This window comes from Antedon bifida, chromosome 5 (genome assembly GCF_963402885.1).
Source record: "Antedon bifida chromosome 5, ecAntBifi1.1, whole genome shotgun sequence".
In the NCBI taxonomy this organism is placed as follows: domain Eukaryota; kingdom Metazoa; phylum Echinodermata; class Crinoidea; order Comatulida; family Antedonidae; genus Antedon; species Antedon bifida.
The window spans coordinates 5924358-5943184 of NC_136230.1; the positions used below are offsets into that span (position 1 = coordinate 5924358).

An 18827-nucleotide genomic window follows, 5' to 3' on the forward strand; every position below is an offset into this window, starting at 1 on the left:
CCCCGTTAATATCCAGTTATGTTATGCCTATTACAAAAATAAGTGTCATTTTATACAACAAAGAATTTAGAAAAGATGTAAACAATGACACAGATATCTGAGAAGGCGTGTCGTCGATTTAATCTCTTATCTTCAGACCTCTTTACAATAAGTATACAATCTTCCATGATACATCGACAATGCGTGGTAAAATCGTAATATTTTTTTAAGGAAATACGGGGAAAAATAGTTTCCATCCCTTTATTGTTGGACGTTGGATTACCGATCGTGGTTCGAATCCAACTCTCGCCGCATTGCTTGTATCCACATGATGTATTCTACATCAACGGTGCCTTGTAGAATCGCACGTAATTTTATTGTTTCGTTGGAAAGATTTACGGAAAATATATAAGATACATAAATTGTTATTTATTGAAGAATTTTATCATCGGATCTCCTTACAAGTCTAAAATTGGAATACTCCATGTGTGCGTGTGGTAGAATCGCACGTAAACTTAAAATCGTTTAAGGAAAAATTGAAGTAAAAATATACAAGCATTGAAACTATTAACATATCCGTTAGAAGGATTAATTTATTCAAGTAATTCCACAAACAATTTATGAATCTCTTTGTGATCGAATCTCGACGACTTAACTTATGAATAACTAGAATACCGACTGTAAAAAACGGTGTATTAAATGAGTGCGGAGTTTGGTTGTGGCCAACACTGGATCTTAATATGGGCTAGCTCCATAATCCACAGTCGGTAAACCAATTGCACGGGGATTGGGTCGCAAATCGGTGTGGTTGTGCTCTAGTAAACACAAACCACTTTCCATCAATCTGTTAACAATTAAACCCTTTGTCGGTTTCCTTTTATACCAGAAAAGGTGATTATCTATTTGTAGGTGAAGTCTTCACCTTCATTAGTACCTGCCGATGCAATTACGTCATTTCAAGCGCTCTCATGTAAACCTACGTTAAACCGAGCCCGGATTTCGAGCGATGAGTTGGTTCGTTTTTGTACGAAATGAGACTTAAAAAAACTATATCAATTTCTAAGTTTTTTTAATACATCGGATGAGAATTCGGGCATGAATGAACTAAAATATGATCTATAGGATATTAAACTTTGATTTCGGTAACATTATCCGTTATTCATTTTCTTGGTCTCATAGAACATTCGACAATTCGCCATGCCGCGTCTCAATAAAGTGTTAGGCCTACATACTCCGTCAAATATCATTTAAGCTTGGTTCCCACTAGAACGTAACGCAAGGACGTAAACGCAACGCAAGCGTTTTAACCAATGACAAGCGAAGTTATAGACAGTTAGCAATCACAAGCGAATAAGCCATCGCTTGTGATTGGTCAATTCACTTGCGTTGCGTTACGTCCTTGCGTTGCGTCGCTAGTGGGAACCACGCTTTAATGCGTTTAAATAGTTTTCTTTGCGTGGACCCAAACGACGAATATTGGTTGATAGAGCAATACGCGTTTACGCAAAGCCTAGAGTAGGCCTACAGTTAGTAGGCCTAATTAATAAGTTAAGCATACTATAGTGAGCTCATGATAAGTTCAGACTGGTTCAGAAACGCACATACTTCAGCTAAATAACAGGATAAGGATAGTAATAAACGCTTTACAAAATGCAATTCTAAGCGTTACGTTTGATAATTTCTATAGAAGAATTTTACTTTTCGACGCTGTGCAATATTTTAATTTTTCTGTGATTTCTAATTTTAAGGTTTTTGGTTGTCATCTATTATATTATTGTGTCACTAATTTAATTACATTGTGTGGATTTTTTTTATTTAAAAAAATATTTACGAGCCTCCGTCCTCGTATCATGTTGATTTAATAATTGTAGTTTAAGCGACTATATATTTGACTATATATATATCTGAGTGCCTGTAATGTCCGGGATGCATTATTTTTTTTCTATTAGGTTAAGGCATAAACTATAGAGGGCGTGCATATATCATGAATATTCATGATGCATGCCTGAGCTCATGACGTCATACTTGCAAAAGACACTGTCTTAATTCATCTCACGGAATTCTCGAATAAATTCTTAAAGTCTTTATACTTTTGTTAACGTTTTAAGGTACTAATACTTGTATAACCATGGAAGAGTGAACTTAGTAATATCACTCTTCCCTTTACCATTATTATTATGCTGGTAAAGGAGCTAAACAAAGGTTCACTGCAATGTATATGTATGTATGTAAATTACGCTCTGACAACCGTTATTACATTACGTCGGTTGGCGTAACTGCAGTGATGAGTTCCCATAACCTAATAGGACGTACGCGCAACGCAATTCATAACTGACCAATCACAAGCGACGATTCAGTCGAACCCTCAGTTGTGATTGGTGAATGACTTGCGTTGCAGGAACAAGTTCTAGCCTATTTGTACGTAAATCGTGGCTCAGAATCCTGTGTGCCCTTAACATGCCTAATTTTTAAAGGTATTTAAATATTATGTAACTGTATTATAAGCATTCTATGACTGTAACTATGAAATTGTAAATATTGAAATATGAATTGAAACCCGAATTTACAATTTGGGTTAAAAATGGTTTTATCGGAGATGCTTTGTATATATTTTGCAATGTACTGATGTGAACTGAGAATAAATACTGCAGTAACATGCTTATTTTACCTAATTGTATTTCTATCGGTCATTTTTGATTATGTCTCTCTAATTATAAACCCTTTTCACACCCGTATGGTCATAATACCAAATACAATTTTTTGTCTACTTTTGCAATGAATATGCTGTTGAATGTGTCACTATACATCTTGAGTATATTGAAACTACTAATTGTTATCATTATAGATCATTTAGTGTTTATTTTATCTTTTCTTTGCAAATGCAGACTTTTGTACTATTTATACTTTTTTCGTAAAGCTTTGTTCCCACTGACGCAAGGCAATGACGTAAGCGAAATGCAAGTTTGACCAATCATAAGCGATGTGTCGCCTTGTGTCGCGCTGACGGTGCGTCCTAGTGGGAACCAAACTTAAACGTATAATTTTGTTTTGCAAATCATATTTCCATGATGATGTAGCTTTTACTATTAATATTTTAATGTTTTGAAAATATTAATCATTAACTCATTCTTTATTTCTATTGTAATGTATATTGTTGCTTTTTAATGCTTTCCAGGCCAGACTTCCGTGTGTTTTTTTTTTCATAAACAATGTTTGTTTTCATAAACATATTTCCAGATTTACAAAACCAAACTGGTCGGTGTAAGAACATGATATAAATAAGCAAAGGTCGTGTAATCTTGTAATTTTGAGATTTACGTTGAATCATTTAATTCTTTTGCGGGTTTCTATTTAAAACCCATTCATAGCTAACAATGCATGTAATGAGTATGTACACATAATATGTATCAAACAAACAGGTTAAGTCGGTCATATCCGATACACGAGTGGTATCATGTCTAAGGACAATAAACATCGTGCAGTATCGTCTCTGCTGACAGAAATCTTGATCACATGTATGATACTGAATATGGTAAAATATTTAGAAAGCTATGGTATGGCTTGTTACCGTTAGCAGACACGATACTGGAGGGTGTTTATTGTCACTAGATATGATACCGTAGGTGGTCACACTATACTTTCCTTTCAACTGTGTAAATTAATTTGTTTGCATCTTGCTTGTTTTGATGTTGGGTATTATGTCAATTATTGACCTGGATCTTCCTACCAGGTAACGATACTTTCATTGGTTGATACACTCCAGGGGTCACTCCAGGGGTCAGATGTATCAAACTTGCTTAGAAACAAACCATCTTAACTTTGTTGTAAGTCAATTGATTACGTCAATTTTTTAAATAACGTAAACAACTATTTGTTGTAAAATTCTTGGATAATTATAAGATTTACGAAGTGCACATATCCACTAAAGTGCTCAATGTTCTTAAAAATGATAAATAATTGATAAATAAAGCTTCAATTTTGCTTCACTTAAGCACTTAACTATCTTGACTTAAGCAAAACGATCGCTAAATGGCAGCCCAATCCCATCCCATCTCTCTTTCCTGATCAATACTCTTGTACTTCTCTTGCTAGGTGGGATTGTAAGTACCACACTAAAGTAACAAATGTTTACCTCCAGCTGCAATCAAGGTGTAATTGGGGAATAGAGAAATTACTCACTCTTCCCTGGTGTAAAGCTCTTTCTACACTATATAAACTAGTTTGACAAAAAAAAGTGCAATGTGCCCAAATATGGCAGTGATATGCCCAATATGGTAGTGATATGACATCATCATGTCTATATATGGGAACATGACATGTTTGTCACATTAAAATTTGATGTAGAAGGAGCTTATGAAGGTTATAGCCTAGATTCTGTAATGTAAAAGAAAATCGAAGCCCGATTCGACACCACGCATCGAATGCCCTCCTGTAACTGTAAATCCCCTCCATGTGTTCATTAAGCCCCATCTCGCATTATAATGTATATATCCTATTTATGTTTATATTTCTATTTTAAGGCTGAGCTGATTCATGCATGAGTGTGGTACACATTGGGACGTTCCATTTTGCGGTAATACTGTTGATGTCATACGAAGTAGGTCAACTTTAAAAAAAAATTCATTATCATTATTATTATTTACCATTGAGTACCGGATATAAATTATTGTTTGTATGTTTTGTCAAAATGATTTAGTTTAAAACCAAAGAAATGTTTATTTATAGCAACGTAATGATAATTAGGGAAAAACCTAACGTGTTAAAAAACATTATAAAACTAACTCGATTTCTATCTTTATCTTATCATCTCATTATTTGGATTTTTTCTCTTTAGTAGGAATTTCACCCATTTTAATTTCAGTATAATAAAAACATAATTGTAGCATATAAAATGTAACTACAAACATATTGAATATTTTCCTTAGGCGGCCTATATGATATTACTCTCATACAATTTATAGGATATATTTTTATAATGGATAATTATAATTTCTTGTGACAATTATTTCAACTTTTTCATTATTTCGGGAGTTAGTTTTTTCCGGAAATCTGGAAGATGGGTGTTGTTCTTCCATGATTTTGCTGGAGTTTATGTGACTGAGCGTTGCAATTACTTCACTTCAGTTTGTTGTTTTTTTTAAAATAGATTATGCTGTCCAGGGAAGAGCAATTTGTGTCATAAGATTGTTGTTGTGAAATAGAGATTAAACCCGTATAGCACTCAGAAGGAAACACCCAACCGAGAAGTGTACATTTTGCAAATGTAGATCGTCTGCCTTGCAAATGTAGATCGTCTGCCTTGCAAATGTAGATCGTCTGCCTTGCAAATGTATATCGTTTGCCTTGCAAATGTAGATCGTCTGCCTTGCAAATGAAGATCGTCTGCCTTACAAAATGTAGATCGTCTGACTTGCAAATGTAGATCGTCTGCCTTGAAAATGTAGATCGTCTGCCTTGCAAATGTAGATCGTCTGCCTTGCAAATGTAGATCGTCTGCCTTGCAAATGTAGATCGTCTGCCTTACAAAATGTAGATCGTCTGCCTTGCAAATGTAGATCGTCTGACTTGCAAATGTAGATCGTCTGCCTTGCAAATGTAGATCGTCTGCCTTGCAAATGTAGGCCTACATTTCTGCTGTGCCATGTTTGTCAACGTCATCATCCTGACTGGTCAACAAGTGTTTCGGTAGTGTTGCGTGTAAGTCGGCCTATTACGTGTATTAACCTATATTAATTGTTAAACCTATTTCGTTTGAATGCATCAGACCGACTTCTGTAGGAAGAAGAATCTAACCTTGAATTTGTCAATATTCCGGGTTTCGGTTGTGTTGTACTAGGAAAGCCTATGAAGTATGACCATCGGACCTAGCAACTCAATGGAGCCGATCTGTGGCGAGCAATGTCCGGTATGCCCTTATTATTATTTTGTAACCTACTTATGCACTGACATGCATTCTATACAAAAAATAAATATGGGCGAATCTGGTCGCTGTTAGATGATGCTGAAATAAAAAATGTTTAAATAAATAAAAACCTGTGAAGTATGACCATCGGACCTAGCAACTCAATGGAGCCGATCTGTGGCGAGAAATGTCCGGTATGCCCTTATTATTTCCAACCTACTTATGCACCACTGACATGCAAACAAAACATTTGGGCGACTTTGGAAGATGTAAAAATTAAACATTTGGCCAGCAATTTTAAAATACGCATTTCCAATATTTTATCTTATTTTTTTTTTAAATTGTGGAACAGAACGATTTACACGTGTCCGCTATCAAAACTATCACCTGCGAATACAAATTATACATATTAGTCATCGCTGTGTCGGGTTAAATGTAATTGGACGCGCGCGTACGTATGTGATTGGCCTACTACCAATAATATGCAAATTACGTTAACAAGTTGCTGAAAATAATACTACGAACATATTCTTGTTGTATGTATCTCTTTGTTTTTCATATGACCTACTTAAATCGTGGTTTTCAGAAGATTATATTAGCGTGTTAACATTATCTGTTTATATTGTCGGGTTCCGGTTGCGTAATTTTGAAATTTTGTTTAACCTGTAAATTGTATGACGTGGTGACCTAATTATTTCATAACTAACCAAAACTACCGTAACCACCTTCCGATATTGGGCCTTGGACACGGTGCCTGAATATGCCCTTTGCTCGATGTAACCTAGTTTTACAATGTTTTTGTTTTACAATTTAGAACAAATTGGTAATACCAAATAGTTTTTGGTATTATTTCTTGAATCGAAAGTGATTTGTCATTTCAATATATTGTTATTATATATATTGTTATTTATGTCTTTTCGGTTGTTAACACTTGTTCCAACATTAATATGATTATCATAGCAACAAAGTGATTATCATCTTATCATTACATTACAAATTTGATATAGCGCTCTTAGAATGAAATCATTATCAAAAGCGCTGTACGTCGAAATTATGTTCCATAAATTTGTAGGAAAAGAAATGTTTTTAGTTTACGCTTAAAGCTATCAAAGTTATTTTCAGACCGAATTGACACTGGAAGATCGTTCCATAACCGTGGACATGAGACGCCTAAAGACCTGTCAGAAAGGTTCTCCTGGTTGTTTTGGGAACTTCTAGCTTACAGGAATCGAGGCCCGATCACCAATAGCGTAACCAACAGCAACGTGATCTTCTACATTACATACATCACAACCAGCAACGACGTGATCTTCTACATTACAAACAACATCACAACCAACGACATGATCTTCTACATCACAAATAACATCACAACCAGCAACATGATCTTCTACATTACAAACAACATCACAACCAGCAACGACGTGATCTACTACATTACAAACAACATCACAAACAACAACATGATCTTATACATCACAAAAACTTCAGAACAACAAACAACGTGATCTACTACATCACAAACAACATCAGAACAACATGATCTTCTACATTACAGCCAACATCAGAACCAACAACAACATGATAATTTACATCCACATCCAACCTTAAAGATGTATTGTCCCTTGAAACACAAAAAATGACGGTCAGAATATTCTAAATTTAAATTGGCCATATCAAAGTAATATTAAAGTTATTCACTTTAAGTCGAAAATTCGAGCCAAAAACAACGAGTTTACGTAATTAACATGTAAATTAGTTTGATTATATTTCATCTGGAAAATCGTCACAAGCGAAAGTAAACAAAGATTTCAAACCACGAGGAGGATTGTTTACAACTCGTCACAGTGAGAAGGTGTTTTGACACAGATTGCGAGGAAGTTTTATGATTATGCATACAGAGTAGCCAAACAAGCGCGTTGCATTATTGGATATGTTGTGATCGAAAACTTTGACTGGAAGTCAAAGTTATTTTTTGAACAAAAACACGTCTGTATTTCAGTTAAATGATTTTTTTTCCGACTAATTTTTGGTGAAAGTTAATAACTATTATGATACTTAAAAATGACACACCTTTTTCGAAATCTGTTTTTTTTTTTTTTTTTTTTGGAATTAGTCAAAGGGACAATACATCTTTAACGTTATACATTACATGCAAACAAATAACCAACCACGTGATCTTTTACATCACTAACAATATGATCGTATACATCACCAACATTATCACTATTACGAACTTCAACAATACAATCATCATCCTAACCACCATCATCTTCTAATAGTATTTTGTTTGCTCACTCTCACTAAATGAGGGCTGAGTTCAAGTTTTGATCTCCATGTATTGTCTGATGGTCACACTGTCTGAGCTTGCGGCTCCTTTGATCTGTATATATTTGTTGTGTTTACTTTTTGTTTATTTTATTTTGTTTGTAGTTTAGCTTGATTGACGTATCGTGCTAAATACAATGCTAGTTTAGTTAGGTTACAATTGTCTGTTCGTTCGTTTCTTCGTCGTTTAATTTGCATTTTTTCTTATTTTTTTCGATTTTCCATGTGTTATTTCATTAATTTCATTCACTATATTTGGACAAATATTGATAACTTTACGAAATGTAGATTTATTAGTAATGGACTATTTGGGCTGTTAAAAGCGCAGCGAGAAAATCATGGTTTTTTTCGCTTATTTTTTGTCGCGTGCAAACGCGTCTCTACAGCTCACTATGTCGGTCGGTGGTCGGTCGGTCGGTAAATACTAACTCAAATTTGAGCACGCGACTGCAGCCATGTATATGGTCTTGTTTTTTTAATGAGATTTTTTGTGGGCGTTACACGCACAGATCATATCTTGTTCTTCACCTATTTGTGTCTTTTACGTTTATCTTTGATATTTTGTAATTTACAGTCTTTCACATTTGCCAATGAAAAGTTAATAACTGACAGTACATTTTATAGCACTATAAAACTACTCTTATTGAAGACAATGCAAACATTAATGCGAATAACGTTGACTAATTTATACATTTCTTATGAAGTTCTCATTTTAAATTTACGTGTGGGGGCAGTCGTGGAATATGAACTCACTTAAGTCGAGTGGAGGGAGACGCCTTTAAGATTGTGAATGCATGATTAAGTGTGGTCACTATATGGGACTTAATTATGATTAATTAAGAATTGACAAGATCTTCTGAATTCAATGTAGGAGTATATCTACTTGCGGTTGGTCCTTTGAAATGTCGCTGACTGTACTTGGTGGCTGTGATTAGGCGGCTGTGATTTATTTGAATAAAACATTAATATAATCGATAGCGCCACTAATATTCTTCTCTTATCTGCAGTAGGCCTTTGATAATATATTATTTTTATAGTTGAAAGTATGATCTGTAGTAGTCAATTCTCGGTCATGTATCTGTAATGTTTCCAGTATCTAGGCAAGTTCTGTGAAGCTATGTCTACACTATCAAACTTTATGTGACACAAAATTGTGGTGTGCCCATATATTTAGCTCTGTCTACACCATCAAACTAGTTTGACAAAAAAGGTGTGATGTGCCCAAATATGGTAGTTATATGCCCACATATGGTAGTGATATGACATCATTGTGTCCATATATGGGCCACTCACAATTTTGCGTCGTATCTTGTCTGTGAGAAGTTTTCTTAATAATCTTTGATGCTGGACTGATAATGCCATATGTGGATTTACACTACCAGAGAATCGGGTGTGATTTGGATATATTTCGTAGTTTACAAACTGTAGTCTACTGTGTAAGTTGGTTTAGCGGAGGAAACTCCTTGATTGATAATAATTTAAGTCGGTTTGTTGTATACACTTATTCAGATGATCTATCTCAAGTGGTTGTTGACGTTTAGATGCACGATCACCTTAAATACTGTATTATATGCAATATCCTGTATATAGGAGTATATCACGCAATATCTGGGTTATTAGTCACAATGTGACGCGTTATGCGTTGACACTAGTGTGATGCACAATATCGTAACGCTTGGTCTGTCCGGTTGGTCGGTTCTTTTTTAGTTGGTTACGGTAAGTTGGTTGGTCAGTGGGTCTGTTTTGAGGCTGAAAAATCGGGTATGCTTCATGCTATTGCAACAAGCAGAGATGTATAAATACAAATCTAAAATATGTTAAAATGCACTTGTGAGAAACAAATAGCAATAGAAATAGCACATAACATAACATAAAGAAGCCTATAACAATATGAAGTTAATGTACTGTTAGTAAATTCGTAATTGTAATTATTGTTTTTGTTTTCATTTAATTCAACTTTACCTTACCCATGCAGGCCCAGATCAACGCATGGTTCTTTACTGGAGTTGTACATACAACTACACATATAATTTTAACAATCAACATAATTACATACAATATAAAAAGTGGTTTTAAATTTATATGATTGTAGACTTCGTCGTGAACGAACGAATGTCTGTATACTTATGGTTTTATTCAAATGCACCTTTATGACTGCTTTTGATAGCAGGTTGACTGCATCAGCCCTCCCCGTAGAGTTCGCAGATCAGATCAAGTTCATAATAAAATCGCTCTTTTATCAACTCTTAAAGAATCTATACAAAAAGAGTTTGAGTTTAAGAAAAGCACTCGTATTGTTCTGTAAATCCCTAGGCCCTGTCGATGTATTTGCTTAGCGGTTATTTGGTCACTAAACCCCGTGTATACACCGTATTTCTTCAGGGAATTGCTCCTTCATGCCCCTTAACGATTGTTTACCCATCAGATGGGGCGTGTTGCTCTATCGGATTGGTTTTCAAAGCTAATTTGTAATCAAAACATAGTTCCGATTTTAGATTGGCATATTAGTTTACTCGTGATGCGAGTTGTACCAGGGATAAAATAAGTCGAGTGTAATTTTCTATTACCAATAAATATATTTTCAATATTTTCGTATTGTCCCCAACACATTTTGCGGTTTAAATAAAATTATTCACTTACGGAGGAAAAAAACACGAACAAAAATAATAATTTAAAAATAAATTTAACCAAAAATTCATTGTCTGACAGACAATTTGACTTTTTTTTTCATGCTCATGCATGAGCTAAAGCTGAACTATTAGAGGTGCTAAATTAGGCCACACACTAATCTACACGGTAGAACTACAGTTTAGGCCTAGTTAAATCATTTTCGATCCACTTTTGGTCAAATTGAATAATTTATTAATTAAAACGGCATATTCAACAAACAAATTGAAAAAGAGGGACAATATACTGTATTTCTTTAATAAATAACCTTTTATTATATATTGTGACTTTTCTATATTGGTAATTATTTTCCTTTTAGGCCTATACAATGGAAAATATTTCTAAAATTTGAAGTGTCCCGGTACCTCTTGAACTGCCGGTACAGTATTTCACGGTACGAGTGGGCATTATCCCTGGACAGGTCAAAGATAATATTCATTGTCAGCATAATCTAAACTATTTTCACTAACGCCCGTTCAGGTAATTTCCAGAAAAAAAAACATTACAATGTACTCATTTCAGGAAAAGATTGCCAATTTGATTAATTTGTTGTAGAATGCGGTTGACGAACAATTACACCAATTCATTGATATTAAACCCCACCAATTGTCGTAATTAGGTCCCGGATCCACTTAACCGAAATATGAGTAGGCGCTGCACTAATTATACCCAATTAACCTTTGAAGAGGACGCTCTAACACCGTCATTAAATTTTATAATTGTCAAATCATCATTTACAATTGTTTTTCAATAATTGTTTTGTTCAATTAGTTTTTAAAATTATGAATAACAAGAATATTAGGTAGAGGCATGTGCGTCGTTTTCGTTTAGGACCGTAGCGGGTGCCTTTATTCCGTGACGTTGCATAGTCAAATTGGTACATTTATTTTTATACCTTCTCATCAATAAAAATCAAAATTATTAAAAATGATATAAATACAATGTTATCATTGTAGTAAATCTAGTAAATTCTAGCCATTGTGAATAATTTAGCCAAATTAATAATAAGATATTGACAATAACCTCGAAATTTCAAAATAATCTCGAGTCCCAAGATAAAAGGTTAATATATATATATATTTAAAATAAAATTGTACGTTTTTGTTTAATCAGGGAGTTGTTAATTAGCTCCATGGTTTAATTAACTAAAAACTTTGTTTTGACTTTGTAATTAGCAAGAATAGAATTTACGTCATTTGTAAAAGTACTGTACAACTTTATTACGCTCCAGTAATTCCTGTCTTGTCGGGATGCACAACTCGCAATTTGATTGGCCATTGTGTTAGCTCCGCCTACCACCGTCACTAACAGCAACGAGAATAAGTATAAAGTTTTGGTGATATTATTACTATCAAGTAGTGTCAAGTTTTCCATCGCATCGAGAAGGTGTGTAGAAAGTTATCCCAGTAAGAATACAACCCGTTTTATTACTCTTGAAAAACACTTTTGAGGATATATTCGTGCTTATATCTAAACCGTGGTTTATTGTTATTTTGGATCTAAGTTTTTTCTTCTTGATTGTACATTTGTCCTGAGATGGTTCAGTGCGGGAGTATGTCTGGCTTAGCTTCAAATCAGTACGGAGGTCTTCTCCATACAACAACGATTGAAACGTGCAATCTGCTGAACTTTGTTGATATGGCTTCAAGTAACATCAAACTTGCTTTAGATAGACCAATCAAATCAAAACGCAAAGTGAATCATCGTAAGTACTTGCAGAAACAAATAAAGCGATGTGCACAACTATCTAACAATTTTCAAACTCTTAGTGAGAGAAAAGACTCAAAACGTGAACCCGAACAGTCAGTATCAAAGATTGTTAAGAAACCTTCTTACAGACGAGATACGACGCAATCTGGCTTACAGAACAAATCTCTTTCGGATTTATTTGATGTGAGACAGGTTAAGAAAGTAATCGACGGACGTCAGAAAAAGTTGGCAAACATTTCAAAGGTTCCTCTCAGAGAAAGAAAACTGCCATCATCGTTTTTCACTGAGCCCGCTCAGCAAGAATTACAGCAACCGTTTCCAATGGATCAGATTAATCATCGAAATCTTCCAGATTTAGGAATCAGTGAAGGATTAGATTGGTTGGATAATCCTACGGATTTAAGTGAGATTATCGGAAACTGGGAAGATGAGCTTCCACAGACGGACGCCAATTCAATTGGAGATTCCTGCAGCAGTGTAAGTGTGGCCTCACCTGCTTCTTCCGAACAATTCCTCGATGATATGTCGTGGCCTAACATGTATCAGGATTCAACGCCAACCTTTACTCAACCTCAGTATTTTGAGGAGTTTAGACATTTGCGGGAAGAGCAAGATATGGCTGTAATTTCTCCAACTGTTCCAATCATCAATCAACCATCACACACGTCGTACCTGCAATGTGCAGAAGGAATAATCCCTCATATTATTGACACTATAGATGATATTTGCAATTCTTATAATAGTCCTTCTGTTCAGAAACAGAATATGTACTCTGTCACCAACAACGGAACTCTGCCAGGTTTTCCGCAAGCCTTTGCAAATAAATTCCAACCTGAATGGTACCACGAACAATCATCGAACTCTTATGCCGTCCTTTAGTTAGCAGATACATATAAACTTATTATATTAATAGTTATTATAACATTTGCAATTTATATAATAGTCTTTCTCTTCAATAGCAAAGTATGTCAGCAACAACGGAACTCTTCCCGGGTTTCCGCAAGCTTTTGCAAACAAATTCTAGCCGGAATGGTACCAACATAACTCTTATGATGTTCTCCAGTTATCAGCAGATAACTACAGACTTTTTTACGTCTTATAATGACATTTCTAATAACATTTCATGTTTATGTTTATCTTTAACCTTCTGATAACCGTTATGTTGATCTTCAGTCACGAGGAGAAAATTTAAACGAAATTTGTATTCAAAATTCATTCTAATCTTAATTTCTTGCAATCAATTTAGACGCAGTTTATATTTATAAGTAACTATTCCATGTAATTTAATTATTTTCAACAATACCTGTTCTAGAACTGTCAAAAAATCAACAAAGCATAGTATAAATCCGGTGGAAGTATTTTAAATTCAACGAATTTATATTCTTTTCACAAGTTGACCTTTGTTTGAGCCCATAACAAAAGTGCAAGATTAACATGTTAAATTCATAAACACTATAGGCAAAATTTAGAAAGATATCTTAGTCGCATTCCACTAACTTTCTTTTTGCAATTATTGTTCGGCGCGCTAAGAGAAGCAAAGTATAGACTGGATTAATTTGATGAATCACATCGTCGTCGTTTATGATTGGTCAGTTTACTTTGCGCGTACGTCTTTGCTTTGTGTGTCCAATCTTTTTAGAAAACTACTGTTTTTGACAAGGCTAATTAACAAACAATTAACCGATATTTATTATATAACACTGGAATTAATTTACATTTCCATCTGTTAATATACCTTGATGATAATTCTTTTAAATAAGAATTTGAATGTAATATTTGTTTCTTGATTAAAGTATAAAGAAAGGAAACAAAACAAATCATTTTATGTATATATTTTATATAAGATATAACAGCTGCTGGCAGCTATCGTGTATTACAATTGTTATATAATAAACAGCATTTTAATGTGTAACTCTCTTTTTTTTTCTCTTAATGATGATGTTTGTAACGACAACAGTTATATTATGTTCAGACCTTAAAACAATAAAGGTCTGTTTATACGGACGATAACGATCGATGATGTAATTCCCACAGAAAACAAAAGAAATCGAAACAGTTTTCATCCTAACTATAGAATAACCCTTTATGATGTCTTGATCAATAATATCGTTACTGTCACGATTTATTGTCAAATGCAGCATAAACAGTTATTCTATAGGATGAAAACTATACTTATATGATGAAAACTGTTTCGATTTCTTTTTGTTTTTTTGGTGCAAAAAATGCATATTCATCTAGTTATCATCGATCATTATGAGCCTTAAGGTTGGTCTGCTGTCAGCAATTTTAAATGGAGTGATGAGTATTTGAATAGAAAGAGTTTGGAATTTTGTGGTGTATGAAAGTTTTTTTTTTTCGGAAAATAAAGTGTTTGTATAGGCCTATACAATTAGCAACCTTTAACTAATTCTCTTTCAGTTATTTTTAACGAATTTCTATAGATGAGTTTTTATTGGATAGACACAACAATCTGGTATCAATTTTTGTCGAATAGTAAACGTTAATTAAGCTCAAAACTTGGTTCCCAATTAGAAAAAAATCATGAGCAACGAACGACGCAACGTATAATACTCTTCTATCAATTTTGCATCCCCCCTCTTACGAGAAATTGAATCATTGTTGCGACGTACGAAATTACTCTTCCCTAGTAAAACAGAAAACGATGTTGAATATACGCATACGGCACCGTGCTTACGTCGTCGGTTCCTACTTGTGACACGAAAATGTTATAATTATGACGGAACTTTACGTCGATTCGATACGTTGTGTCTACTTTCTTGCGTTGCGCCGTTGCGCTTTAACGTTCGAATTACGCCGTTAACTAAATAAGGAAACGGGAAAACATTACTCAAATTCCCCAATCGAATACATTCTGTACGTTTAAAGTGTTAATAATATTACACTTAATTGCATATATCCTTTTTTGTTTTTATTTGTATTTTCTCTTAATATCCGAAGGTTGAAATCAAAACAATAAACGAGACATGACACTTCAAGACATGAACACCGCTAAATCTTTTTTTTAAACCGTTAAACCATCCGAACACGAACCAATCTGTCTAACTTGTTTGTTTCCAAACGTTTAGAGGTCATGCCATATTGAATTAGACAATTTTAAAGAAGATTTTACCTGAGCTAATATTGACGAAAACGTGATCCCAAGAGCCAATGTGTACACACGAATGAGTTTATATTACCTTTAAGGTTTATCTAGTTCAAATATTACTTCTAATTTTTTGGACAGTTAATTGGTACAATGGATCAGGTGTATGTTAAATGTATGCATAATACAGTAGTACATTATTTAATGTCATCTTTTAAGATGTATACCCGCCCCCCCACCTCAACATGAAAAATTAATACAATAAAACTTTAAATAGGCGATTTTGCAGTTTTAATAAAGTTAGGCCTATTCACTTCTGTAAAAAAAATATTTCTCTTATAAAAAGACAATAGAAACGGTTAATTTTAACCAAAAACCATTATCTTGCAGACAGTTTAAGTATTGTTTGCTTTAAATTACATTTTTTCAGGTAAATCTTTTTTTTTCCGATCCAGTATTTGGTCAAAGTGAATAACTATTAGGCCTACGTGACATCAAAATGGCATATTCAACAAACATTTGAAAAACATAAGGGGGGACAATATATCTTTAATAATCAAATTTTATATTTAGACATACATGTGATGTTATTATAGATAAATGTGACTTAATGTTACGTGTAACTGAGAATAAGTTTCTGTCTACTCATCTCTATAGATTTCCTCCATCCCCACTTGATGTCGTTTGGGCCGGTTTTCTTAAAATGAACAGATTTCACAATTTAGCCCTGACCAAAATTCCCGTGATATCGAAATCTCCATGATTTAGTTGAGTTAATGTTAAGACGCTTGCTTGTGCCCAAGTTTGGCCCTTCTACACCCCTCCCACCCACCCGCCGCCTCACGTTCCCCCTCTCCGCCCATTGTTTCGCGCATTATTATCACAGAGTATTACCTCGTCGTGAACTCTTGTGCAAAAATGTCAGCATTTTTTAAACTTTTTATTCACAGGTATAACAATAAAATCCTAAACCCATCATCGTTTCCAAGGATTATCTCTAATTGCAATATCTTGTGGTAAAACGATTTAAACTGTGAATAGTGCCTGTATGCCAACAAAACCCCTTCAAACGATGGCTTAACGGGTACCAGTAGACAGATCCACTAAACCACAACTCCACCCATAATATAATAATTTCATTAAGGCGTTAATACCAAAATTGCACCTTTATTGAACACATTGACCTCTGTACAATACATCTTATATTCTTTCTATTGAATAGGAGATTCTGGTATTGTTCTAGGCCTAAACTATTATTATATACCCCTTCATAGGACGATTGTTTGATTGACTGGAAACAAGGCTGATTGTTTTCTACTTTTATTCTTTCTCATGATTTCTTAAACAGCTGAAGATAATCTCTTAATCTAAAACGATCGGGTGGTTGCTGGGTTACTAAGTATCATTTTTGTGCGTGTATTAAGTGGTATTAAATAATATAACGATATTTCATTCTTAACATTTATAGATAGATAGTTTTGTAAAATGTTGTCCGTTTTTAGATTTGATTGTTGTAGGTGACATTGATTGATGGATGGCCCGATTGATTGATGGACTGATTCCATAAAAAAAACCAATATAAATAAATTAATTCGTAATGAATTGATTGATATTACTCGTATTCGCGAAAATCATAACTTCAGCGATTTCATCAACGTAGGACACTCGCGTACACACGGTATGAATTCATCAACATTATAACTCCGCGCGTACAAACTGTATGACTTTCTCAACGTTGGAACGCGCGCGTACAATCCGTGTGACTTCACCATGCGTTGAAACGCGTGCGTACAAACGTATGGCTTCAGCAATGTTAAAACGCGCGCGTATACATGTGTCCACCACACAGGTGTAATGTTTGACGGTATAGAGTTGACCTTAGAAATGTCAGTGTGCAGAAACACCAGTCTGACTTCAATGAGTTTGCACACTTTGAAAATTACAATGTTATATGTCTATAGAGCTATTATAATAATAAAGTTGTTTAAACTGTGTTTAAAAATATCTATATGTTTGTGATTGATTAGTCATTTCGTTGACTTCTTGATCGTATTATGTTTGTTTTCGATTTGTACTCCAACCGTATGTACACACCCATAAAATGTATTTGTCATCTGATCCATCATTCTGCTTTCATTGAACTGGGAAATTGAATGGAGTTTGTTTAGATTAGATTGAGACCCATCATCCAAATATATGAATTGTCTTCTGAAACCACTGTTAACTATGCGACGAAAAACAATTTTCAATTGTTTAAAAAAATATATATATATATATATAATTAATAATAGTGATGGTGTGTCGTTCGTTGATTGCGTTATTATTTCTTGATAACTGTTTGAAAACTAACAAGCGTAAGTACGGTGGCCGAGTGGTTAAGGCGTTGGACTTAAGTTCCAATGGACGTATGTCCGCATGGGTTCGAACCCCATCCGTACTAATATTTAAAATCAATATTTTCTATTTTTATATTTGATAATAGTTTACGAAATGTGTTTGTCAACAACCAACAAGCACAAGTACGTTGGCCGAGTGGTTAAGGCGTTGGACTTACGTTTCAATGGACGTTAGGTGGACAATGGGTTCGAACCCCATCCGTACTAATATTTTAACACCATTGTGTTTCATATTTTTAATTGTTTACGGAATGTGCTCCCTAATCAAAACAAGCGCAAGTACGGTGGCCGAGTGGTTAAGGCGTTGGACTTAAGTTCCAATGGACGTATGTCCGCATGGGTTCGAACCCCATCCGTACTAATATTTTAACACCATTGTTTTTCATGTTTTTAATTGTTTACAAAATTTGTTTGTCAATCGACATCAAGCGCAAGTACGGTGGCCGAGTGGTTAAGGCGTTGGACTTAAGTTCCAATGGACGTATGTCCGCATGGGTTCGAACCCCATCCGTACTAATATTTTAACACCATTGTTTTTCATATTTTTAATTGTTAACTGAATGTGTGTGTCAATCGACAACAAGCGCAAGTACGATGGCCGAGTGGTTAAGGCGTTGGACTTAAGTTCCAATGGACGTATGTCCGCATAGGTTCGAACCCCATCCGTACTAATATTTTAACACCATTGTTTTTCGTATTTTTAATTGTTTACAAAATTTGTTTGTCAATCGACAACAAGCGC

At 34.5% G+C, this 18827-nt stretch overlaps 1 protein-coding gene and 4 non-coding genes across 5 annotated transcripts; all 5 read left to right on the forward strand.

Moving 5' to 3' along the window:
- Positions 1-12331: 12331 nt before the first annotated feature.
- LOC144842337 (uncharacterized) lies at positions 12332-14310 on the forward strand. The gene has a single exon (XM_078698771.1). It carries the CDS (start codon positions 12413-12415, stop codon positions 13463-13465), a length of 1053 nt encoding a protein of 350 aa, XP_078554897.1. The 5' UTR covers positions 12332-12412; the 3' UTR covers positions 13466-14310.
- Positions 14311-18046: 3736 nt separating this feature from the next.
- Positions 18047-18129, forward strand: Trnal-uaa (transfer RNA leucine (anticodon UAA)). The gene has a single exon. It is a non-coding gene; the product is annotated as a tRNA-Leu (tRNA).
- Positions 18130-18363: 234 nt separating this feature from the next.
- Trnal-uaa (transfer RNA leucine (anticodon UAA)) lies at positions 18364-18446 on the forward strand. Its single transcript has one exon. It is a non-coding gene; the product is annotated as a tRNA-Leu (tRNA).
- Positions 18447-18518: 72 nt separating this feature from the next.
- Positions 18519-18601, forward strand: Trnal-uaa (transfer RNA leucine (anticodon UAA)). Its single transcript has one exon. It is a non-coding gene; the product is annotated as a tRNA-Leu (tRNA).
- Positions 18602-18673: 72 nt separating this feature from the next.
- On the forward strand, positions 18674-18756 carry Trnal-uaa (transfer RNA leucine (anticodon UAA)). Its single transcript has one exon. It is a non-coding gene; the product is annotated as a tRNA-Leu (tRNA).
- The last annotated feature ends 71 nt before the right edge of the window (positions 18757-18827 follow it).

Coding starts and splice junctions, on each gene's coding strand:
- LOC144842337 (XM_078698771.1), top strand. CDS start 12,413: ATGGTTCAGTGCGGGAGTATGTCTGGCTTAGCTTCAAATCAGTACGGA.